Source organism: Anser brachyrhynchus (assembly GCF_964034855.1).
Source record: "Anser brachyrhynchus genome assembly, chromosome: 7".
In the NCBI taxonomy this organism is placed as follows: domain Eukaryota; kingdom Metazoa; phylum Chordata; class Aves; order Anseriformes; family Anatidae; genus Anser; species Anser brachyrhynchus.
Genome location: NC_137701.1, coordinates 3,304,807 through 3,331,997, shown reverse-complemented (window position 1 = coordinate 3,331,997; position 27,191 = coordinate 3,304,807). Strand labels below are relative to the sequence as shown.

At 37.9% G+C, this 27,191-nt stretch overlaps 1 protein-coding gene and 1 long non-coding RNA gene across 9 annotated transcripts; one reads left to right on the top strand and one right to left on the bottom strand.

Annotated features, from left to right (window-relative positions):
• The first annotated feature begins 4 nt into the window (after positions 1–4).
• LOC308198151 lies at positions 5–2,576 on the top strand. The gene is made up of 2 exons (XR_013953659.1): positions 5–118; positions 663–2,576. It is a non-coding gene; the product is annotated as an uncharacterized lncRNA (long non-coding RNA).
• Positions 2,577–2,852: 276 nt separating this feature from the next.
• On the bottom strand, positions 2,853–25,872 carry STK17B (serine/threonine kinase 17b). Of its 8 annotated transcripts, XR_013953653.1 has the most exons (10): positions 23,387–23,539; positions 21,156–21,311; positions 16,972–17,184; positions 12,395–12,539; positions 12,020–12,146; positions 11,080–11,128; positions 9,507–9,686; positions 7,236–7,509; positions 5,424–5,483; positions 2,853–4,697 (listed from the first exon to the last, which is right to left on the bottom strand). XR_013953653.1 is itself a non-coding variant. In XM_080599959.1 (9 exons), exons 2-9 carry the CDS (start codon positions 21,275–21,277, stop codon positions 5,481–5,483), a joined length of 1,113 nt encoding a protein of 370 aa, XP_080456085.1. In that variant the 5' UTR covers positions 21,278–21,311; positions 23,387–23,539; the 3' UTR covers positions 4,721–5,480. The 8 variants fall into 8 exon arrangements, 6 of the variants coding, with proteins under 6 accessions (XP_080456085.1, XP_080456083.1, XP_080456080.1 ...); XR_013953654.1 differs by lacking the exon at positions 2,853–4,697 and having other exon boundaries at positions 4,721–5,483; positions 5,987–7,509; XM_080599959.1 differs by lacking the exon at positions 2,853–4,697 and having other exon boundaries at positions 4,721–5,483.
• Positions 25,873–27,191: the final 1,319 nt, after the last annotated feature.

Here is a 27,191-nt window from a genome sequence, read left to right as displayed (position 1 = left end):
GGTTTCCCGCGGCGCGCAGCGCTCTGAAGCGACGCCTCGCTCCTTGGATGCCTTTCATCTCCATGAAACATACCGCGTTTTGTTAGTTACGAGCAAAGGGAACTGCGTGGTTGCCCCTGTACTCGGCTCTGGTGAGGCCGCACCTCGAGTACTGTGTTCAGTTTTGGGCCCCTCGCTACAAGAAGGACATGGAGGTGCTCGAGCGAGTCCAGAGAAGGGCGACCAAGCTGGTGAGGGGTCTGGAGAACAAGTCTTACGAGGAGCGGCTGAGGGAGCTGGGCTTGTTCAGCCTGGAGAAGAGGAGGCTCAGGGGAGACCTCATCGCTCTCTACAGTTACCTGAAAGGAGGCTGTAGAGAGGTGGGGGTTGGTCTGTTCTCCTACGTGCCTGGTGACAGGACGAGGGGGAATGGGCGAAAGTTGCGACAGGGGAGTTTTAGGTTGGATGTTAGGAAGTACTTCTTTACCGAAAGGGTTATTAAGCATTGGAACGGGCTGCCCAGGGAGGTGGTGGAGTCACCATCCCTGGAGGTCTTTAAGAGACGTTTAGATGTAGAGCTTAGGGATATGGTTTAGTGGAGTACTTAGTGTTAGGTCGGAGGTTGGACTCGATGATCTTGAGGTCTCTTCCAACCTAGAGAAATCTGTGAATCTGTGAATCAGCGGCTTTATTTGAAGTATGGCGGCCTCTTGACGCTTTAAATGCGATGGAAACGTTAGAGGCTTCAAACGGAACTGTCATTCTTTACCTGAATGTAACAAAATGTCACAAAGCAACTGTAATTAGGTATTTTTCTCCCAACATGCAGTCCATTGTCTTAAGCAGCAGAACTGTGGTCTTGAGGAAGCCTCACCCAGTACCTGCTGTAAAGGAGAATCTGAGACAACACCACCAAACTTTAAGCCAAGTCCTAGCTTGGAAAGTCCTAGCTTGCATTCTGCAAACAATTAAGGAGGCCTCAGGTGTACTCAGTGAGGTAGCCTGCACGTTAAATTTAAGCGAGGCTACACACAGGTTTTGTAGTTGACGAAAAGCAATTTGCCAGCTGATAATCAACTGAAGGGGTGACATTTGGGAGGCTTGTTTTAAGCTGTTGCAATGTATTTTCAGTTTCAGAAAGTTGAATTTAAACTTTGCTATTATTTCACTGAGATTGTCTTCCAAGTAGAAAGTGCTTGATGCCCTTTTGGGGCCTGCCAACTCCAGCAAAATGAGAGCTAAAATTGAGAAGTATGTACTATTCACTGCTGTGTAAGTAGGCATTCCTTCATAGCTTTTAAATTAGCAGATGAGTGAATTCAGCTGCCTGTTTTTAGGCTAAGCACTGAGACGTGTGCTCCAACTAAACATATATACGTTCAGCTGTGCTTTCAGAAACATTCTTAATTAACTCTGATGTCTAAACCACAACGACCTAAGGTTTTTCAGGTGCCATGTCATGCAATTTGAAGTCAGTTGATCTTACGCACAACAGCTGTTGTATTAAAACCTGTATTAACCACCTGCCTCTGCCCCACACAAGTAGGCAAACTAAAGAATATAATAAATAAAAATCTTTCAGTTTCATTGGCAGTGAATGGATGTGCCCTGCATTATAAATCCTATGCTGACCAGTCCAAATAAAATGTTACAATTAGTATAATTTCTAACATTTTGCTGTGGTCATGTTTGGATTTCAATGGGATATGAAGCAGCTGTTGCAATGTGAGATAGTTTGTGTGAATTTTAAAGAAGAGGTTTTGAATGTTTTCATGCTAGTAATGCATAAATGATGGTAACTCAGCAGTGGAGTTAGCCTGCTGGAAAATCCCTACAAATGACCTCTGACTCAGGGCTGTTACCTATGAACTGTACATAGAGCATTGTAAGACACAGAGTTTTAAACTTAAAAGTCCCTATGATAAAATAAGACAGGCAAAGAACCAGTGAGGAATTTTTTGCTTTGTCCAGTTGTAGAAAATGCAGCATTAGTTGGAATTCCAGTCTCATTTTCTAAAATAGTACCAAAGCTTTGATCCTGAAGCGAGAAATACCCTCATACTCAAACACATGGTAGGGAGATTTAAACAAGCCATATGCTGTACTAGCTATAATACATAACAATCTAGCCAAAGAACAGGAAATCCTTGCTATTTCTCTTTAATGATGAGGTATTCAACCATTAGAAACCATATATACAAAGGTAGTAGCACTTTCAGTGCACATTGCCATATACTGTTGGGCATTACAACTCCTTTTAGAAAGTGACATTTTGTTTTTTCATTATCTTATTAGGAAATTAAAAATGCTCCTATTTTTAACTGAAGTATTTACTGGCATGCTTTGTGTGTTTTGATAAGAACCAATAAATAATGCTTAAAAGTACAGTCTAACAAATGTAATAACTCCTGTATGTACGAGAATTTACAATTCTTAGATTTGTGTATTATTTTAAAAGTAATTTCAGGAATTTTTTTTTCCTTCCTCAGAGGCACCTATCAGTCCCAGTTTAAAAAAAAAAAAGTCCTTACTTACTATCAAGAATATCATAATATGAATACTTTGTGCTCAGCATAGGTAATGCTGACTTACTCTGTCTGTAAAACACGTATGTCACAGGAAGTTTCTATATGCGCTTTTCTCAAAAGTGAAATCTTAATTTCACTGGAGGGCAACAATTTTGTGACAGGTGTTACCAGGTCAAAAATCATCCTTTATCTTCCCGTTGTATTGTGAAAACAACAAAAGCTAGCACTGTCACATCTAATGATTGATTCTTTGAACATTTTGTGTGTTAGCCTAGCCTTTGTTTATTAGGTCTAAGAATTTTTACATCATAACTCATGTACCTGCTTTTGGGTAAGGAATTTCCTTGTACTCTCATGCAGTGATAGGTGGCTTGGCAGTTCAGCCCTGTAATCATACCATTAACTTGGTAAACTTTCTACACACGAATTTATCTCTTATCTTGCTCGCTCCTCTAACGTTGAGATGGCCAAGCAATATTTTCAAGTCGGTCAGCTTCTAGGTTCTTAAGGCACAGGATGATTGGTTCCTGAAACAAATGCATATCAACTACATGCTTTTATCTTGCCGTGATTTTACATTGTATTTTTCCAAGCATAACTTACTTTATTTGGCAAGAACACAGTCACAACTGTCTTGTTAAGAAGATGGTCAGTTATCATCTAAACTATGTATTTTTCTAGTATCTCCTTCCTTAGAAACACTTTTGAAAAGGCAGAAAGTTGAAGGTGTTTCAAATCACTACTAGTATTAAACAGAACACTTTGTTTTCTAGATGTCTTATAAATAAAGCAGAGCAGCATTCCTGATAAGGATTTATAGAACTTATACAGGAAACAAATAGTTAAATTATTTCTGAACATTATGCTGCAAACAACAGCAGAATACAAACACAAGAATACACTATTTCTTTCACTAAAAAGAAAGCTCATTTGTGCATTTCTAACAACGGGAAAGATTTCATTTCATCAATGAAATGTGCCTTTGTAGGAAATGTAGTGTTCAGGCCACGAAAATGAGTTATATTCCTTTTGAACGTAAACTGCTTTCCTGAAATTTTTGTGGTGTTGTTGCTTTTTTCTTTTTTTTCTTTTAAATAATTTAGACTTCTACTTGAAAATTAAACAAATGTACAGTTAGTGCCCTAGGAGGCTAGTATTTGTGTAACAAACATTCAATTTAAATTTCTTTACATGGCAAAAGCCATTAGAATCTACCATAAAAAATACCACCTCAATAAATACTGCAAGACTAGACTATTATGTATATAGGAACCATCTTTTTATGTCTAAAATACAGACACATTAAAGATGTTCTAGCAAGTTAGTTAAGTTTGTGATTCATTAGTAGTAATCAGCATGGTTTCACTGAGTGGAAATCATGCTTGACCAGCTTGATAAACTTCTACAACGAAACAACTGGCCTGGTAGCTGAGGGGAGAGTAGTAGATACTGTCTACCTCTACTTCAGAAAGGCTTTTGATACTATCCCACGTAAGATCCTCCTATACGAACTGTTGATATATAGGGCTGGATGGGCAGAAAGTGACGTGAACTGAAACCTAGTAACTTCAAATAGGTGGATTGAAACCTGAGCAGCTAGGCCCAGACAATGGTGATCGGTGGCACAAAGTCTGGTTGGAGGCAAGTAAGGCATGGTGTCAGTACTGGGTCCAGTCCTGTTTAACATCTTTATTAGTGATCTGGATAATGGGGCAGAATGTACCCTCAGCAAGTTTACAGATGACACAAAACTGGGAGGAGTGACTGATGGCATTGTATGGCCTTCCACAGGGACCTCAACTGGCCAGATAAATAAGCCATGAAATTTAACAGGAAGTGCTAAATCCTGCAGTCGGGGAGGGACAGCCCCGGGCACCAACACACGCTGGGAGCCACCCAACTGGAAAACACCTTTGCAGAAACAGAGATGAGGTCCTGGTGACCACCAGGATGAACATGTGCCAGCAGCGTCCCCTTTCTGCAAAGGCAGCTAGCTAATGGTATCCTGGGCTGCATGAGGCACAGTATTGCTGGCAGGTCAAGGGAGGTGATCCTACCCTCCCCCTTCTTGGAGATGCTCAAAAAGCCACCTGCACATGATCCTGGGAAACCAGCTCTAGGTGGCCCTGCTTGAGCTGGGGGGGGGTTGGACCAGATGACCTCCAGAGATCTCTTCCAAATGCAACCATTCTGTGAAGAAATGAAAACAGAAGTTTTGAAAAAAGGCAAAGTTTATTATTACTTTTTTAATATAAAAAGGTCATGAACTGCATTGAAATATGTCTTCAGTCATCTTAAAATGATCATCATCGCTCATGATGATGAGTTACTCATCACTCATTTACAATTCATAATCTCCAGTAATCTGGCAGGAAGCAAGACAGGCTAAAAATTTTCTACAATGTATTTATTTACATTCAACAGAATGTTATGTATGCACATTAATATTTTTTAAATAAATCCAACATGCTAATCCAAACAAACTCTGATTCAAGGCATATTTTGAATTTACATGAAGTACAAACTTCAAAACTTAAGTTTCTTGGATAAGACCTTTTTTTTTTTAATTTAAAGATAAGTTAGCTCCAAAAATAGTAAGAAATGTAAAACATCAGATAACATGATAAAAACTTTAAGGAATAATAATTTTTTCATAAAGTGCTGGCATATGCTTTCAGCTTTATTTTCAGATGCTAAAAAACAGAACACTAGTACAAAGACTTTCACAGGCTTCCCAGTTGTAATTTCAGATCAGTAATAATTTTGGAGACTTAAAATGCAACATCTTTCTACCTTTATCCATTACAGCTTTTTGTAAAAAAAATTATTCTTTATCTTCAGTGAATGTTAACTTCCAAACATGTCTGCATAAAATAGTTTAAAAACAAGGACTTTGAAAATAAGTTTATAAGGTACCTGAACACAATCCAAGTGCCTCCAGCAAACTCATTTTATAATTATATATTATCATTATCACTGTAAATAAAATACAGAGGAGAGTCAGTGCAGTTCATTTATACACCTAAGCATCTGAGCTTTATCCATGCTATTATTTCATTTCACTTGAGATTAAGTCTCAGATTTTTTTTTTTTTTTACTTCTGCAAATACAAGCTGAATTCATCTCAGCTGACCTTTCACTTGTCAACAGAAATGTCACCCAAAATAAAAGACAACAGTCCTGAACTTCTCCCATACATTATCAGGAAACCTTGCATTAAAATCTTTGTAAAAAAAATTAAAAAAATAAAAAATTGTTTCTTTCTTTCGTGAAGATAAAATAAAAAAAAATCAATCTGCCTAGCTATTGTCAGATCTACAGGCACACTTGAAAAGATCATCAGATTATGATATTTTATTATACAAAACAAACCAAACCAAAAAGAGCACTAAGTCTAAGCTCTGAGGAGCAAAAAATCCCCAAATTACTTTGAAGTGCTATTTACTTTCCAAATATTTATAGGTGTTTTAATACATTACCTATACAAACAGACTTCCAGCCTCAGTGTTATGATTATGATCTTATCTTGTCAGTATTTCAGTGGTAGACTATTAGTTTCAGGCTGTTGAGACATGACTGTTATTTGCTCTAAGCTGAAATTTGACATAGGCAATACTTCTCAGAGACTAGTAACAGGAAGTAGAAGGGATATAACTTAAACACAAACCCACTAAACAAAGCAAATTTAAAGGCTTAAAAACAAGTATTGGGTAGTTTGTCTTTAAATATTAACACATTGCAGTCCATTTCTCAGAGAGGGCAAGAAGCTAAGTTATTGTAAATAACAATAATTGATAGAAAAATGCACTGCCCATCTACATTAGAAGGGCATAATAAAAGTTTTTAATTACAGCTTTACTGGCAAAAATAATTATTTTCAGATTATTCAGTTATTAATTTTAACTATGAAGGGGCTTTTTGTCATTTGGTGTTAGTTTGCTTATTTTAAGATGAGGAATAGATCAATGCAGGCAGACAACTCTATTTCAGAGGTTTTATGGAAGCAAACTAACAAGTGTATCAAATATTCACAACAGCATGGGAATCTCACCCTCTTCAAATACAACTCACTGGTAAGAGCCAAAGGATCACTAGGCACAAGGACTGACAATCTACCCATTTTCTGTTCAAGTATTACAGAGATCCAACACAGGAGAAATCATGCAGAATATGCATTATAATCCCTAGGCGGACCAGATTTATATGACAGAAACATTTCCTTAACTACTGATCCCAGAGAGAAAGCAGTATTCCAAATGGCCCCAACAAACCTATCATAACCCAAATAAGCCCATTAAGACAGCTAGATTCAGTTTCCCTGCTTAGATCAAGTTCTTAAGGCCAGTCATAAAAATGTACGTGTTATTCAGCCACTGTTTGGCAAAGCTTGAGGTTTAGGCAAAAACTCTGAAAATTAGTTTAAATAAACTCATTTTCCTGGTTTTAATCTGGCATCATTTTTGGATTAAAACTTGAAAAGTGCAAAAATATTTACTTATACCTTCTTCAAAAAATAATTCATTTTATTGGTGCTACAACCCCAGTTTCTCAGGAGTTAAATCCATTGCCAGCAACGGATAGAAAAGGAAGTACCAGCATAAAAGAATCAAAGTGCATTTCAAGTATACCAACACTGCACAAATTGGCAAGCCATAATCCTATATTCACCACTGGAAAAGATTATGTTAAATCCCTTTTTGTAAAAGTCTACATTACATATTAACATACAAAGTCTGTCATGAAGTCTTGGGGATACTGCAATGAATCATCAAACCGGAAACGTTTGGAGACAGTACTGCTGTCCTCTGGAATGTTTTCTTTGTCTTCCTTGTTGCTACAAGTACCATTACAACTGGATTTTACATTCCGCTCTTCTGAGCATTTTGTTGTATGTCCTGGCATCAGAGAAGGGCAGCAAGTTTCTTCAGGGCTACACAAGAGTATGAACTCCCCTTGCTGCAACCAGAAATGAGAGAGACAGGCCTCTGCTGTGGGTCTTTCCCTTTGAAAAAGAAATATCAAAAGTTGCTTAAGTTAATTTCAGACACTACAAATGTAATTAAAATACTACTAATACTACTTAATATTTCTCTGCATACATCAGAATTGACAGCACAGAATTAATATTGCTGGTTTTCTAACACCGCTGTTGCTAAAAAGTGCATTAAAACCTACAATAGTGGGATTGTTGGAATAGTTGCCTGCATTGGCAACAGGCATCTTGATTTTAGTTGACAACTTCCCCAACTGCTGAACATCAAAACTGGTGAACTGTTCATCAGGAAAAGGAACAGGTATTTCTCAGCCCATATTATTCATAGTCCCTTGGAATGTTTTCAACATTGTATATGTGCACGTGCATTATGCTTTTGAAGTCCTACATCTTATACAGACCATTGTAAACAGAGGGGCTAACGAATATTCATTCATAAGGTTTTCAATGATGGTTAAATGACATGTTGTCATCAACTCTATCAGGTATTTCACTGTGTTTTACTGTTGCAGTTCATCATAGACTGGTGTGAACTCTTCCAAAATGTAGTTACTTCCTAACAGACCATAGATTTATACAACTCTGGATAACGTAGTATATCACTACTACAGTTTTCGTTATGTTTTTGCATTGTTAAGTTCCACATATAACTCACTGGAAATGCAAAGGAGCCCACTATTCATCCTCAACTCCACAGGAACACATCAATATTTTTTGGTCAGAGAACTCTCAACTTCACAGAGCTGACGATCTGAGGACAGGTTTTTCCTCAGATGAAAACTCTGTGATGCCCAGAAGAGCACAAATAGAGTAGTAACTGTGGCAGAATGTCAAACATCCTGCAGGTCCACAGTAATATTTATTAAAGCAGACTCTTAGAATTGCTACCCTCAAGATAGTATAGTTTCTGCGAGTTCTTCCAGCTATTGATGAACACTCTGTGTGAGGTAACAAAATAGAAAGAATAGAATCATCCTTGATACTGTCCAGACGTGAATTTATACGGTGTGCCTATTTCCTCAAAGTAAGAACTTCATGGATATCATTTTCCTTCATCATCCCCTCCTACCAAAGGACCTTGTCTCAACCAGACAGGGTCACTCCTGCTTGCTTGCAGGCTTTCGGCAGAAGATAGGAACTACTGTATCACCACAAGTAACAATACACAGCAATATAAATGATAATTCCTGATGATGCTCAGTAGAACACGGCTAGGTGACTTTACTAAACATTATCCTCCAGTACAAACACCTTTTGGGACTTTTTTAGTGCATTTTGCTAGTGCAACAATTAAAAAATCCATATTTAACACTACACAGCAAGTACAGACATAGTTAATCCCTATAATTTTTACAATTTTGTCAAAGTTCAGCTACTTTGAAAGGCCTTGATTAGTCTGAACTCCCAAAGAAAGCTGATTTATAGAATTATGCATTAGAAGCAAAGAAAAGTTTGTGCTTTTGATTGAGATTTTTTTTGACAAGACTGAACATGCAAAACACTATGCATATATACACACGTACATGTTCCTGAAGAATATATGCTCAGTCACAAGACAGACAAGTTTTTCTATAAGATATATTAAAAGGTAAGTCAGAAAACATGAATGCATGCGTGCAGAAAGATCACATTTTATCTCTCCAAATTGTGTAATGAAAGGTTAAATTGTAAACAAGAATCTGATCTTTCTAGAATACATTTCATAAAATTCTTTATGAATCTGTCCTCTAAATGAAATACATAAATAAAGTCAAAATATGAAAAACTGAGCAAACTCAAAGCATAACCCTGACTACAATAACAGCTAGTGAACCAAAGATCCTTCTCATACATTATGGAAAGGCAGAAACCTACACTTCAAAATATCTAGCTGATAATACCAGTGCATTATGAAACGTCTAACTGATCATATCAATGATACTAAGCTCCCAAATTAACATTCACATTTTCTATGTGCTCACAGACATAAAAGGTAAGATTCTTGTCCTGAAGAGTTTGTTACTTACTCTGGATTTTTTATGAGAAGTTTTTGAATGAAGTCTTTGGCAGGCTGTGAAACTGATGAAAATGTTTCTTCTGAATAATCCACGTTAACTTGAGATATATTAAGGAAAGTTTCTTGATTGTTGGCTCCCACAAACGGAGATTCTTGTGTAAGCAGCATGTATGAAATTACACCTATGTTCCTGGGGTAAGAACACAATGTAAAATCCTACTAGGATACCTAAGCAATATAGCACACACCCATTTGTACAGCAGATCAAACTTCTTGATGTGTGCCACACTCAAAGAATTAAAACCAGGATGTGATCTCTCAGTTCTATGTGATTCAGACATGGATGCATGTACACACACGAGGAACTACAATTCAAATCTCCAGGAAGGGAGGGTTGTTTTTTTCTTTTTTGAAAATTGCTTGCTTTCATTCAATAAACCTTTCTTTTCCTGCCGTGGAGACTATTATGAAAAGGAAAAATATAACTTTTACACAGGCTGTTCTTGGAGATATGGCAGTTCTGGAAGACAGAACTGAAGAACAACAACAAAAAAACTTTCTAATTTGCACGTAAATAAAAGACAGCCCTTCTTTCACAATAATTCTGGAAGAAGCATCAAAGACGGAATCTTTCTATACAATCAGGACCCGATTTGTGCTACAGCATCCTCTTGCTGAGATGTTTTTCCCTAAGCACGTGAATACGAGTACTACACATCATACAATTTATTATGACATCTTAGAGGTTTTTTTTGATGCATAGAAAAAAATGGTTTTCTGATCAAAGCATCAAACCTTAGTACACATTACAGTGTGGAAATATGTAGCTGCAGTGTTCAGGATTCTGAGTAGAATGCCAATAGTTTGTTTTTGTGTCTTCCCACAAAAGTAGGCAAATAAATAAGTTGTAAAAAAATTAATGAACAGATTTAATTACTATTACGAGTTGAGAATTTCAATGGAGTAACTAGATCATAGCAACTTTTAAAACTGAAATTGAATTATATAGATGCACAATCAGAACATGGCAACATGTTACATTTCTAAGGAAGCATCTCAGAACTAGCCTTTACCCTACCACGGTTCATTAAATTAAAACTGTACATTAGTTTAAGATACTTAACTCATTTTTATGACATTCTGTAGAAACTGATATTCCTCTAAAGCAGAAAGTTAACATACTTAAAATTGCCATGATAAGATTATTTAATGATACAGAAGTGGTGAGGGAGGAGTGTCCCCAAATAGGTAATAACTGAAGCATTTTGTCCAATAGTAACTAATACCTCATGTATGCTGATAGTTGCTACTTCCTTAGATCAAAGAAGTACGCTCTGTATGTTCAGAAGCCAGTTCACTTCATAGTAGGTGTGCAACAGACTCACATATAGTAATTCCTCGAAGCCCTAGTTTATATCCTAAGCACTCCTTCCTCTCCCAACTCTCCCCTTATCTGTTCAGCCCATCCAACAGAACAGTATTTTTGTAAGCCAGATAAAACTGCAGCAGAGTCTGGATCTGGCACCCAGACTGTTAACTGGTCCTGCCTACCCCAGTGAAATGAATTAACATATACAACCTACCACATATCTGTAGCTGTGGTAATAGGATCGTAGTTTAAGATTTCTGGAGCTACAGAAAGGGATGAGAAAGAAAAAAAGACAATTTAATAGGCACATTATCCAAGAGACCTTGAATCATACCCTACATTTCTGTCAGCTTTTGGTAATCATTATTAAGAGATTAAGCATGTGGTTTTCAACTTTACTTTTTCGAAGGGTGGAAAAAAAGGTTATTCCAGTTATTCAGGCACTGAAATATAACTGGTTCAGACTGAAATGGCATCATATTGGTTCGAGTCTATTCTATCCAAGTCCCAAAATATTTTCAAATCAGATGTATGCACCTAAAAGATTTTTCTTATAGATTTTCAAGTACACAGCTTTTTATAGGGAATGCATAAAGCCTCCAGCATATTAACACTGCAAAGCCAGGTGACCAAGCCAATTTTAGGGTCAGTGGCAGTACGCATATGTTGGATAAGATACTATTCACCGCAGATTCAAGTACTCTTAAAAAAAAGAAGTGTAGGCAAATTTTTAAGGACACCTGTCCCTCAGAAGGCCAAGTGTTAAAGGAGATTTTTCACTTTCCCAGGAATATTTTGATCTCATTATGTCATCATACAAATGACAACATTCCAAATTCATAGAATGGGTCTTTGTGAATGCTGATGTTGTATTTCTACTCTAATCACACGGATTTAATTTCCAAAAATTCCTGCTGATTTTATAGTCTGCAGCAACAGGTCAAATATTATATAGCATAAAATAAGGTGCCCTTTATAAATTTGTTTTGTGTGCAAATATTTGTTAACTTCTCTAAAAAAAGAGCAACTCAAAACAACATGTTGCCTTGTCCTGTTGTTTGTTCTCCAGCAATGACTGATAAGTTGATAAGCATATTACATCAGCTTTTTCCTCGAAACCACCCATTGGAAACCGTGAAGCGACTCTTCCTTACCTAGGTATTCTGTCGTTCCCATGATTTGCCGCAGTTCACTAGTATTCTCAATCTTCCGAGACATACCAAAATCTACAATTTTCACATCACCAAGAGGATTGATGCTGCTCAGCAAAATATTTTGAGGCTAGAATAGAAAACATTTAATTCTCAATTAATAAAATATAAGATAAAAAAAAGCCATAATATACCAAATGACATCTCAGTATATATTGCTGAATTTTATTTAGGTTACTGAATTTTTTTTTTAAAAAAAGTATTTAATCTCTAGTAGACTTGGTTTTCTCATCTTTGCTATGTATTCAACAAATGATTTTGATTATCACTATCAAGTTGAAGACTAAGTACTTAAAAAAAAGTCTGACACAGCCTCACCTTTAAATCAAGATGAACAATATTGTTTTCATGCAAGCAGCAAAGTCCTTCAAGTATTTGCCTTATAAGTCTTATAATATCACTTTCACCAATTCTGTCATCCAGATCTGGGACACATAAGTTAAAGATTTCTCCTCCAGCAGCACTGAAACACATTCAGGAACACTAATGTATTAAACTTGAAAATTTAAGCTTGTGTATGAAGTTTTATATATAGTATCTATTTATATAATTTAATATATATTCATTTATCAGTAGCTATTTACTAAATATTCATCCTAGAGTCTGAGAATATATTTTTTCTTCTTCTTTGAACATACTAATCCCAAGACAAATTATGTAAACACTTAGAAAAGGGGAAAAAAATAAAATCTGATGATGCTTTTTCTTTCCTCGTAGCTGGCAATAGGAGTTCAGAGGGTAACACAGAATGTTGTGGCTGAATTGCTCATAATTCTTTGGAAAATTCAAGCTTGCTATCTTGCCAGTTAGCCTGAAGATGCCTTGAGGGTGATCAGTTCTATCACCATTCCCTAACAGAAGACACCTTTACAAGTTAAACCTTAAAATTTTTCAATCGGTTCCATAAATAACTTGAAGCAAGAAAACCAAACAGTATTCCTATTCTCTGATTTGGGGACTGAAAATTCCATCACTGGTACAAACCACAATGCAATGAACAGAACAGAGTTGCTGAAGAATATCTCTTGAGTGAGAAGAAACTGCATACTTGCTACCATAGGTACTACTGTTCTGATCGAAGAGTAGAAATCAGTTCTTTCTGTCAGAGAGCTACAAGGAATAAAATCTAGCACACCGAAATACACAGTTGCCTAGTCAGCCAGTGAGCAATATGTTCAAGAACTCCTGTAGGTATAGAATATCCTGGAATACAAGGACTTAGCTCTGTCGCTGTGATAGCTACCATTTCCACACTAGCAACAAATATGAGATTGACAAGCTTCATTACATATGTTTATTTATTTTACACAGCATCTCAACTTGTCGTCCTCAAAGAAGACTGTTGTTTACTTATAGAACCCTACCATTACTAAAGCATAAAAGAAACACGGAAATAACCTTGGGTAATCATCTTGAATGTGGTTTCTTAGTTACACTCTACATGTTGCCACTGTGTCAGCTGTTTCCTTTCAAGCCAGGTATGAAATCATTGTTCAGCCTGCTCTAACTGCCTAAAGTTTCTCTCTCAAGAATAAAGGACTACCTCAAAACTACAGATCAGTAAGCCTGAATTCCATCATTAGCAACAGAATAGCCTATAAAAAGATAAGATAATGGACAATGTGGATAAACAGTTACCAACCTGCTGAAGCTATGGGAGGTATCAATAACACCTCACCTCACTGCCTTTATGACAAAACTTGGCTGTGAGATTTCAAAAATTTAGCAAAGATTTCAACACTGTCTCCCATAGTATTCTTGTTCCCAAGTTACAACATTATGGTCTGGACAGGTGGGCCAGATGGGTAAAGAGCTGAACAGCTCTGCTGAAAATGATTTGGGGGACCTCAAAGACAGCAAGCTGAATGCAAGAAAAGTCCAACAGCACCTTGGGCTGTAATATCAGAAGCAGAGCAAGTAGGTTGAGGCAAGTGACTCTACCTGGCACTGCAGACCACAGTTAGAACACAACATCCTCTTTTTGGCTCCCCAGTTCAGGGAAGTCATTAAACAAATGAGTTCAGCTGAGAGCCACCAACTGAGAAAGTGAGTAAAAGAGTACCAGATGAGCTGTAGCATACACAAATGTAAGATATCTTCAGAAAAAATAACGTAATGCAATACTACATAATGCCAAACTTTAAACTGAAAGGTACAGCTCAGGAAATCTTGACTGCCAGTTCTTTGAAATAACTCCACTGCTGTGCAGCAGCAGGCCAAAAAAGCCAACATACCTTCAGTATCATCAGGAGGACTGCTGACAACAAACAAAGCAGCAAAGATGTTCTGTATAATACCTTAGCATGCAGTCCTGGTCTCCGTATCTTCAAGCAGCATATAATGAGACTGCTGAAGGTACAGAGCAGGGCAAAGGAAAGGACAGACAGTTGCTTTACAAGAAGCCAAAGAGACACTGACTAAGTTTGGATAGAAAGTTATGGAGGAGCCTATGAATGATGCTGAGAAAACCACCGAGGCCAGTTTAGAGAGAACTGCTGTTTTTCAAATCCCACAATATGAGATCTAGGAGGCACCTGATTTATTTTAAACAAACAAAAAGAAAGTATTTCTTCCCACAGCAGGTAACAAGCATCTGGAATTTATTACCACAAAAACAGATGGTATCCCTAGGTTCAAAAATGGACGAAACAGATTTACAGACGACAGGTCCATAAACATATACTAAAAGGAACAGGCATAGCTGTATCCTCAATACAATACTTCAGGCTGATGGGACAGTACAAGGAGAACAGATTGCAATAAGTGTACAGGCTCACACACTCCTTAGCTCTTCCTAGATGGCACCTCTTACAGCCACTCCTGAAAGTGGCAGTGGAGTAGGCCATTGATCTGACACTGTAGGGCTTCTCTTCGTTCTTCAATGAAACAAGACTGGTCTGAAAATTCAGCTGGTAAAGCTCTAAAATGAATTAGAACAGCTGCCAGATTTCTCTATGAATAGCTCAATTCTTCCAATTATTTTTACCCTCAGAACAGAGGAGTAACAACTTCTGTTGTGGGGCTTTTGAAAAGATATTATTCCTTCTACAGATATGGCCTTATTAAGAGCATTAATAGCATTCATTTCTCTCCTTTAGTCAGAAAATGTGCACTTACACAATCCGATTCTTGCACCTTCCAAAGAACCCTATCAATACAATCCAACATTAGCAAGGACCGTATGTAGCAGGAAAAATACAGTGAAATGGGAAATGCTTATTAACTACTCTATGAGGAAGACTTATTTCTTGAGATTCTTTGAAAGTACAGCTTAAGAGTTCTGACAATAATGAGAAAAAAAAATATACATATATATATATATATTCTGCCACAGAAGGACAATTTAGAAGCGTAATCAGCCCTCTGCTTATTCCAACAGCACTAGGAATATTTACTACAAGTCTTCTGAACACTACTACAAAGCAGACCATTAGGATTAACACCAACGTCGTACAAGGAAGTTGTTTCATGACAGGGCTCTAATATGCGAGACAGTTGGCTGAGCTAGGAAAATCAGTACAGCCTTTATGGGAACTCGTTCTTGATAAGAAGTTCAAAACTAGTCATCTGGACTTTGTCTTTACTTCTATATTACTATTTCAGTCCTCTCTCAAATAATGTGTTAGGGATCATTTAGTTCAAAGAAAAAAGGCATTTCTCTTTTCTTTTTTGAAAATAATCTAGCTAAATTTGAAAAATTAAAAGGACTTTATCACAATGTCTGCAGATCACCATTTCTTCAAATACTTTGTATGCAAAACTTAAATTCTACTTAGAGAAAGCCTTGCCGAGTTCATTTTACCAACAGCATTTTTGTTCCTTACACTCTGAACATTTACACATACATCCAATATGATGAATAATTCAAATGCAAACTAATTCCCACATTAGAAGACTAGTTTTCAGAGATTATGAGCAGCCACAAGGGCATCTAATAAAAGATGTGAATTTTGGAGGAAACAGCTACAGAAGCTAAACAGTTTTAAAACAGGAAAAACACTAACTTTAGAAGTTCATAATCTACAAACAAATTACAATTTTCAATCATCAAGAAATGTCATGTAGTAACTGCACTTCATAGAGGATGGAATTGCCCAGCTTCTCTGAAATCTACATACTTGGTATCAGCAAGTTTTGTTTGTTTGCTTTTGTATGTTTTAGGTTGCACCAAAGCGTTATGCACCTTCTATGGAATTCTCTCTGGTCAGCTTGACATGAGAGATTCTTTAAGAAAAAAACACAACAATTAAAACAAACCCTAGCATTTGTGTTCAGGTTTTATATTAGCCTGATCTGAAAATTGATCAAAGGGTGGTTTTTTTTTTAATCCAACTAGCACAAGAAATAAATTGCACAAATTAAATGGTAAAGTTTTAATTAAAATCATCCTCCTGAGTGAGACAGTATTTAAAGGCACCAGAAATATTTCAATTTGAAATCAAGATTCAAAGTGTCTACAGAACTGAGTTATGCAGTGAGGAAGAGAAAAAATTAAAAAAAAAAAAATATTTTTTGATAGCAGTCCCTTAAAAATGCCTTTATCGGTCAACATTTTAAATTTTGAGTACAGAACTAGGAGGGGTTTTGGTGTATTTTGTTTTATGCCTCTGTTCTACATTGTTTGACATAGCCAATTAGCTACAGATGTAACAAAATACATGTACAAATTTAAAGGTTTAAATTACAGCAATGGATTCAACTCTTGAATTCACATGAAAATATCAAAGAAGGCCCCAAGAGCTTAATAAAGTCAATAAAAAAACATAATGAAATATTAGCATAATGCATATAGTGTACTTGCTGTGAGTCTTCTGAGTGTTCAGACAACTCATGCAAAAAATACATTGTCAGATTTGTAACTAGCGATGTGGGACATCTGACAAAGGCACACTTACTATTCCAACACTAGGATGATTTCATTTGCCGTTTCATAGACTTCATGGAGATTAACTATGCGAGGATTTGATTTCATTAATTCAAGCACAGCAATTTCATGGAGAATCTCTGCTTTGCAGTCTTGACCTCTTCTTCTTTTCTTTAAAAATTTAGCTGCATATTCTTGGCCTGTGGATTTAGCTATGCATTTTCTAACCACAGCACATCTTCCTCTGCAAAATAAAAGGGAAAACATTAGGACTGAAGACATAAAAAGTAATTAGATTGCCATTAGAATCAAAAGCATGGCAAGTAATTAGAAACAAAACAAAAAAAGTATCAGGAGAATGTCATGTTTGGCCTGTTTTTATACTACTGACTGAACACTTTTGGCCGGTGTATGAGAAAGCACCATGAAGCGTTGGTGAGACCCAGTACTATTCCTCTTACACACAGCAGCTAAGTGTTAAATCAGGCTATTTGCCTACATGGACATTCTCACTGTAAGGTCACAGAAACATGTAACAACTCAGGTTTGAAAAGAGGTCTGGAGGCCTCTAGCCCAACCTTCTGCTCAAGTCAGGGTGAGCAAGGAGATCATTTTAGACTTGCCCAGGGCTTTGTTCAGGTTGGCAATATTGTTTAAAAAGCAAGCAAGCAAACAAACAAAATACACACACTCAACCACCTTATAGCATCTACAGGATACAGTTAAAAAAACAACAACAACAAAACATAGCACCTACAGGATAGAGTAAAACAAAACTGTGAGAAGTAGAGAGAGAGCAAAGAGGGGCAGCATAAATCTAAGCTAGGGAGAGACAAAGCACTACAGTGAAGAAAATTTTAGAGGCATAAAAAAGAACCTCCCTTCACAAACCATGCAGTACTGCTAAAAATTCAGATTACTGCACTAAGCTTAGAAACAACAGAAAAACACCCGCTACTCAGCATTCCCTTTTTCAATTACAAGTGTGCTGCTTTATTTCCTAGCCAACTGTTTAGGTATGGAAACAAAAATGTATTTTGGCAAAGATATGTTTTTAAAAGAAAACCACATAGTGTAGTTGAAACACCAGGCTGACCTTTTAAAAAAATTAGGGGAAAATATGCAGTTTTTAAGCCAAGTTATCAAATCCTGAAAAAACAGTTTTATAATCACAAGTTTTGCATTCCCAGAAATGCCTAGTGCATACTTGCAAAGTATTTTCAAGTTACACCAGAAACATTATTAAAAAAAAAAACAACAAAAGACCACAACACTTGAAGGGCTAAAATAAATTCTGTAGTGTTCTAAAAACAGTTATAAAACTGTTTGCAAAAGAAAAGACCTACTCTTATGACTTTGAACAAACAACACCTTTCCATGTGTATTTTTGTTGTTGTTACCACAGCACACTAAGAACAAACTTGATGAAGATGCTCAGTACTAGCTATATGACATGCACTTTTTCAACTATTCCAGCTTCTTCGGTAGGGAAGACTACACTGTCCTGCAGGCTTAGCCTTTCTTCTGGTGAAAAAACAAAACAAAAAAAAAACACAGAACAATGCTTAAAAGGGACATCTCTAAAATTAAAGGCACATCTAGGTGTTTTTTTAGAAAAAAAGTCTAGACTTAAAAAAAGGTACCAGCATCTTTCATGATGAAACAGACTTCCAGTGGTAAATAACCATGTTAAATACAGTTTGTACACATCAGACTGAATCATAAAACATGCAAAGCTGACCTTTACTTATACTGTTATCACTTATTTAGAAATAAATTCAACAAAACAGCTTCTCTGTCATCATTTAATTCTAAACCAATTAGATTTGTCTTTATTTAAACCAGTAAACTCAGAAAGCCAAGAGTACAAAACACAAAAGAAAAAAAAAAGTTGTGAAAGTTATTTACAAACTGATACATGCACACTCTTCATTTTAGCAACTATTTGTAAGCATGAAACAGCCAAGTACTTTCCCAACTGTTAAACCAGCTTATTATTGCAGAGCATTTGAAGTTATTGAGCTCAATTTCGTAATATACTGAAGTTTGAAGATACTCCCCCACAGCTTACATTCTTGTTTTAACATCGCATTACCCCATCAACCACAAAAGTTTCTCTAAAATTAAAAAAGAGAAACTGGCTGAGTTTCATGAGAATAGGAAGACCTTCCCTTATAGTTTTTAAACATCATCTTTCTACCAGCTGTGTGTACATCAACTTTGAAGGGTCAGTGATATCCCCATAAGAAACTGGTGATGTAAGAATTTCCGCTTGTTAATAACTGGCACACTACAATATCATATAAACATTTAAAGTTTAGAAGTGAGAGAATGAGGCTAAAAATCAACTACACCTTTTTAAGAAGCATCAACCAAAAAACACACAGTGTCTTAAAAACAAGTTCTTAGAGTCTGATAAATAAAAATAAAAGCAATAAAAAAAAGAATCGTTGAAACTTGGAAACTCTCATATGAGGCAGTACCTCAGCTTAGCAGAAGAGCTGTAGCTTGAATAAACAAGTCTAGCCAAATTTTCTTCACAAAATTGTTTGAGTAGTGGAATTTCCCCAGAAATAAGAAAAAAAAAAAAGTAGACCTGAAGCCTTGTGCTAAAGCGAGCACAGTGGTTCCCCCTCCTTATTGCCTGCAAAGCAAATGCTTGAACACAGCACTGCACAGCCCAGTTTTACAAGATAAAATGAATTTCAGGTTATTTTCATATCTCAAGTTACAAACCACAGAAATTCAACTACTTCAAAAGAAGCCAAGCCATCCACTCCGAGGACAGAGCTACTATAACCCATCAAACAGAACCTGCCTGCTTCATGAGTCGATGCCTTAAATACCAAAGGACCTACAAGATAAGGGTGTGGGAGGAAGAAATGGGACTTGGGAGACTTAAGCAGAGAAGAACAAAAGAACCATTTACTAAGTAGCCTGAAAAGGAAAAGAAAATTACAAGCAAAAACAAAAGCATACTACATATTTTACAGAAGCTACACAGAAAGGTGGATTTTACACATAGGAAGTGTTGTAAACACTTAAAAGACATTAAAAGAAAGGGCACACACAAACTGTTAAGCCAGAAAAAGTAAAAAAAAAATTGTTTGAAAAGATACTACCCTGCTTCTGTTGCTTTGCATTTTGGCACTAATTTTATTATGTCTGTTTTTGCATGTACAGGAAGTATTAAAGACTGAGTTTGGGAATCCATGAAAAAACTGCTTTTGTTTACTTTAGACATTGTCTCACAGGTACGCATAAACTGCAAATGCAGGATTTTAAGCACACTGGAGTTTTAGAGGATAGTGCATTTAACTGCTTCTACAGAGCCCGGAAATCAAAAGGGGTGCTCACAAAGTGGTAAGAATACAGGAAGCTTAAGGGCAGCAAGGTCTACTTTTATTATAAAAGAGTACCATTTAAAGCACATGCTAGAAAAAAAACAATAGAACAATAAAGGTGAAAGCGGTTACAAAGTCTCAGCTAAGAGGCTCTTCCACATGCCCAAGTTAGAGGTACAAAGGATCGCTATGTGGCCCAGGAATGCCTTAGTTAAAACTGACCCATGCCACTTTCATTCAAGGAACTTGGAAGTATGACCATGCTATTATGTTTGCAGGCCTTTATAACCAATTCCCTGAATATCTGCAAGGTATGAATTAACCCAGTGATTTTAAATAAGCGTTAACTCAGATGTCTGTAACAGAATCACAAATACCAGGGTTTTTGTTTCATTTGCTATTTTACTACTGCAAACATGAACAATGGAAACAGACTACAAAACTACTCACAAACAGCAGCCAGTTAGCAACTTGGCCATAAAGGAGAGAGAAAAAAGGTCTTGGTTTTCTGAATTTAAAAAAAAAAAAAAAAAACAAAACCACCTCAGACAAACAGCCAGAACCACCAACTCTGAATTCCCATTCTTTGTATTGAAGTATATTACCTTATGTTATCCCTTCTTGAGTTTATATCCCTGTAATGTGGTGTGGGACTGGACAAGGGAAAGGGAAGAAACCTTTTCCTGGTCCCTAAAGAACCTGTCAGGTACTGAAAAGAAGGGAGTGGGGAAGGTGGGTCGGGGAGAAGCATACTTTATTCCCTATCTACAACCACAGACTTTCTTCCTGGCAAACTTTCATCATTGCACAAAGAATTTTTCTACAACAGAAATTCCTCTTACTAAAATAAAATAAATAGGAACAGTCTTACCTTCCTAGCTCTTTTGACTCCAGCATGTAAAAGTTGTAGAAATTGTCCGTCCTGATTTGTGTCTGCAGAGACATGGCTAACAAGCCAGAAAGGCTTTTGTTCTCCAGCTTTCTCCTGGACATAGTTAGGAACAGGTCTCTCTTCCCTACCAGTCACCTGTTAAAGCAACATAATTAAGTTTTGGAAATCCCAAAATAACAGTACAAGCAAGTAGATATTAGGGCTTAGGTCTATCAGAATCTGAAATTTGATAGTGACCAGAATACTACACATTTAATCACTCTAAATATAAAACCAGAAGGAAATACTAATCAAGAGAATCAAGTGATGCTAAGAAAATTAATTCAAATATAAACATTTTTAAAACATCATTTTAACATTTGAGATAAAATTTTCCTTTTTTCCCCCTGAAGCAGATCCATAAAATATTAGGGATAACCATAAATTCTAATAAGAATGTTAATAACTATTTAAACTATTAATGACTTATACTTTTTTGTAGCTTTATGAAAATAAGCTTTAACTATTTTGGATTCCTGTTAAGTTCCAGCAGTTCCCTGAAGCTTCCACTGGTATCCCTGACTGCCTTAACCAAAACTCTGTCCTATTTGCTGTCTACAGCACAGCACGAGTAGTTTACCACAAGAAAAATAAGTTTTCTTCTAGTGGAAAGCTTCAGATTTTTTATTACACTTACATATAGCTCATTTTATTTTCACACTGGATTAATTGTCAGAAATCATAATGAAGGGACATCTTTCATGCAAGTTCTGATAATTCAGAACCATATGATGTAGTAATCACAAGTAAGTTACCTTAATAAACCAGAAGAATGGCACATTATGAAAATACAACTACCACATTAATTCTACTACTGACAAAAAAAAAGCAAGCTGATAATAAGCTAAAAATATTGGGTTTTGGCATTTACATTTACAGGTCTGAAGCATCTCTTCAGGTGTGCCATAAAAGCAAAGCAGAAGAAGGATACTGAAGGATAACAGCATTCGTAATTGACAGTTTATTTCAAGGTAAAGAGGAGGTTTGCCCTTGTTATTAAAGGAAAAAAAAGAGGCACATTACAGTGCAGATCCAGTTAACAAACATTAAAAAACCTTTCAGTTTTCAGATGAAAGCACTGTACTATCAAAAACTTCTGGGGGAGCACTCGAACTAGTAATGTTTCAAATACACCCCAGCACCCATCTAACATTGCTCAAATCTCCAGTTCTTGGAATGTGATTATTCATATTGGAACTATTTTGGATTTAAACCATGATTCATGCTTTAGCAGGGGACAGGGACCTACACCGTTCAAAAATATTTTTTAAATGGCATTTGATAAGCATGAATTAACTTAAGAATTTATTGAGGGGTCACAATACAGTCTAACATGCATGTCTTTGAATCAGCTTTTTTGGAACAAACGTGCATTTCTTCCTCCCCAATTCAAGGGAAGTTTATCATTTAATCTACTGATTCAGGGGGTTGAAATTTTATAACACTCTTCTTAGAAGCATACTCACTAAATACTGCTCAACAGCTAAAGTTACCTTACTACTGCAGGACTTGATCTCAAACATTTCTATTATATAGAAACGAACTGATTAAGAGCTTGCTGTTATTATGTCTATTAAGCAAGGTTTCATCATATTGTTATTAAAGTTTTATGATTAAGATGAACTTTTGCCTTATGCTGAATTAGCTTTGTTTCTCTGGTAAGAAGTCACATCTCTCTTTAGGTCGGTGTCATCGAGAAAACTGAAAGACACATCCGCAACAGGCAGCAAACCACAAAGAGGCACACAGCTTCCTGAGGGGAACGCGATCCAACTTTTTAAAATCCGATTAGCTACGACAAATTAAAAGCAACACCAGTGCTATCTATGCACCGCACTAAACCCCTCCGCAGCCGCGGCTGGAAGCAGGAACAGGGCCGAAACGTGCAGACCCCCGGAGCAGACAGCGCTACGGGTGCGGCCGGCTGCAGGTGGGCGCGGAGCCCCCGCCTGGCCCCTCAGAACATTCAGCGTAACGCCTGCGGGGGGGGGGGGGGGGCGGCGGGGCGCTACGTGTCACCGCCCGGCCCTCACCTCCCTCAGCGCAACACGGCCGGGCCCCGGGCACGCCGCCTCCGTGCCCGCCGCCCTGGCTCTCCCAATGGGCAACCCCGGGGCCTGAGGTAGACACAGGCCGGCGGACCCCGCCCGCCCCATCCCACCTCACCTCACCTCACGCCCGGCGAGCCCCTCACAGGCCGGCGGCCACCCCCGCGCCGCGCGCCCCCGCCAACCGCCGCGCCCGCCCAGCCGGCGTTTGAAAAGCGCAGCCCGGCAGAGGTGGCGGCCCCGGCGCCGCCCGCACGCCCCGCCCGCTCCGGCGGCGGGCAGCCAATCCGAGCCCGGCGGGGCCGGCCGTCTCCGCGGCGATTGGTCAGGCGCCGTCCGCCCGAGGCCGGTGAGGCGGCCAGGCTGAGGCGGCCGGGGAGTCTTAATCCGTCACAGAACCGCCTCGGCTCCCCTGACGGCGGGGGGGCGTTCTGGGGGAGCTAAACCTTGTTAACTCGGGGGTTCAGAGATCCGGTCTGAGCACATAAAGTAGTCCTAAACGCGCTTCAGAAATAAACTGAATTTAGAGATCTGAAATAGCTGCCACTGGCTTGTCAAATTGATTTCCTCTGAGAAGCAATCCAAGCAGCTGCCCCAGAAACATGCAGACATCCATTTTATAATAAATTTGCCATGAAGGCAGTAATAGTAATGTAGCATAAAGATTTATGAGCTATAAATTTAATTTTAGCAGTGCACCATCAGAGCTACTGGATTAATATTGTTTATGCTGTGACTCCACCAGAACAACAGGTAATCGCTGTGTGCTTGCAGTGTACAGTGCCTAAGTCATGCTGTCACAGCAATGGCTAGATTCAGACTGAAGTAATGTAAATAAAGATGAGATACATAATTTGGGAAAAGTGAAAGCATTTTTGAAGACTTTGGAATATGTTATACCACACAGCTGAAACGATAAGATTTATCTACTAAGAGCAAGAGCTGCTTAACTAGCAGTTCACTAGTGTAACTCCTGTTCACTTGACCTTCCATCTAAGTTTTTAGCATTTTGCATTATGGAAGTTTTTGACAAAGAAGTCAAGTATCTTTTTTCTGTCCTACAGAGCTCTACCATCCCTGCAAAGTTCCAAACCATACCCTTTTCTTCATTATAACATGATTTCAAGTAGATTTGCCAAATAGAATAAAAATACACATAGAAAAGATTGGTTTTGTTGAGAAGCATTCTTTGTGTGGTATGAAAAGCAGCATTCTGAACATACCGAATGATCCACAAGAGTAAAATTAAATTCTGACTGCAATTAAGATGCTTTAGGTTATTATAGCACTTGGTGCCAAAAAGTAAATGACAGTGCTTTTGTTTGTCTCCTTAGCTGTTTGTGTCGTTACTGATCCTTGCAAGACCAAGAACTGCTCTACTCTCCCCTTAAGTCCTGAAAACCAAATAAAGACTAAAAACACTTTGTGACAGGGGCATGTTATTGTAGTCTTAGTTATCTGTTTATATAATGTCATAGAAATGTGTGGCACTTAGACAAGGATATAATTAGCAGGACTCCACCCTGAGGACTTTGGAATTTTAATACCACAGCGAATGACAAAGGGTGGAGAAGGGGGAATGGTAAGGTGAAGGCTAAGCAGCACAGGTTCATGAGCTATGCTTATTACTAATGCATGCATCTGGTCATTAATTGATATTTTTTAATTATCCCAAATGTATTAGCTTCATGATTCCCATTCTTAACACATTCTTCTTTTGCATTCCTTAATTATCTATCCATTACGAAGTTGGCTTTTTAAAGTCTTTAGAGACATTCGTGGAAAGAACTACTTACTCTTGGTCCATTTTTCATTTGGTAAGAACATGACGTACAGCTTATGTAGTTCAGAGCCACAGGTCATTTAGGAAACTAACTGTTGGGAAAAAGCCTGGTTCCCTCAAAAAGTGCTGATTTCAACTCAGACCTGTCATGTCCGACCTAATTTGGACCAAACAGACAGCAAGCTACCCTCTTCAGCAAGTAACTTTTTTGCTGGATTGGAAGACAAGTGGACAACATTAAGAGTCACATAGATGGAAGTTGCGAATGTCTGAGTCTTCTTCTCTAACTTGTTTGTAATAGCTACTTTAACAAGACATCGACAAGGCAATACCCTGATCTGTAGCACAAGAAAGGACTCAAAAAACATGAGGCAAAAGATTAATTTAATAACCAAGCCATTCCACAGGGCAGTACATGTTTAAGTAATGCAACGATGTGAAACCTTACCTGAGCACCTTCAGTGTCCTGAAATTCAAAAGTCATGGGAAAAGATCCATGTCTTCTACATGTTGCCTCTGCTACTTGCAACCTTCAAGCATCAGCAGCAAATCTGCCTGCAGAGTGGGTGATCGTTGCTGTGCGAAGTACCCGTGGTTGTTTGCTTGGCAGAAGAGCATGGAGCTGGCACGCCAGAACACCACATAGGGCAGGCAAGCCAAAAAATGTGCTGATTCTGTGCCTCTCAGATTATAGCATAAAGCTGCGTGTCTTAGGGGTGGTACTCCTCCTGTACTTAACCGACACTGAATGGTGTTTCTCTCTGTGAGGATAAAATAATCAAAACCAAAAACAACCAAACCATACAACAAGACCCACTACCCTATAGAGATTATCCACATCCCAAACATCTACAAGAGCACCATTGGCTGAAGCAACTTCACTGATCCCAAATGCCCAACTAAAACATGAAATGCTCAAACCACAGAAGGACATTTTGCAACAGGCACCACAGAATCAGTATGCTATCTCCTGCTGTATCTGCAGTGGTCAGTTCTGGAAATGACCCAGTCATTGAAAACAAACACTCCCCCATCCAATAAGGATTATCATGACTGTATTCAATACAGGCCATTTACAGGTTTTCCGTATCAAAATCTCTGCAAGAATGCCACCACATTTGCACATAGGAAATGAGTACCAAAAGGCAAAGTCTCTGTATTTCACCAACACTTAGCAGAATTGCCTCAGTGTCATGTGGCACGAGATCTATACAGGCACCATTCTTCACACTGAGAAAAAAATGTGCAACTGTTTGATACATCGCATCAGGTATCGATGATCTGGAGGAAACTGTCTTATGAACCTAGAATTGAGAAGTACAACAGAGAACTGGGGCAGAAAGGTTCTCAAAGCCTCTCCTCCCCCCACAGCAGCTCCCCTTTAATGATTTAGGCTAGCTTGCACTTCATTTCCACTAGCAGCAAGATACTGCAAAATTACTGTCTGGGAAAGTTTAAAATAATAGAAATATACTTGAATATTGGATTCTAAAAAGAGTTCATGAAAACCGTAACATAGGAGAAGTGACAACTTGCCCTTCAAGAACAAAGGCTTACTTGGCCTGCGCCTTGGTGGATGAACCCTCACCCAAGTACTGAATAAAGACCAGTATCGCTCACTAGCTAGTATATCTGTTACCAAAGTAAGAAGAAATCTTTAGTGGGAGGCACTGACTTCTGTGAAAGACAGAAAAATACCTTTTTCCCTAAAGATATTTCCCTATGAAAATACAGCGTTTTTCTGTGTTAATCCGCCGTCATAAAGCACGTCGCTACTCATTCTGATACTCCAGACAAAAGCAGAGCTTTTTGTGAAGCCTGGGCCTCTCCAATGTGTTGACTGTAGTCTGCTGCTTTGTTGAATTTATATGATAGCCTTTGTTTCAAATGTTCTTGTTCAAATTCTGTTGCATATGGTTGGAGAATCCTTACTTTTTCTGCTACAAATGATGAGTTTTAACATGCCAGACTCCTTGGGCCACCAGAAGTCCCTTAGAAAAGGCGATGTAAGAAAGACTATCCTGTGGTTTCCCTACACGTCTTAAACTGATGCAAAGGACACACAATGACACAGAAGTGAGAGGCGCTCATTTAAACACTGTTATGACGTATTCAGAGGCACAATAAAAGAATTGATTTCTAAAG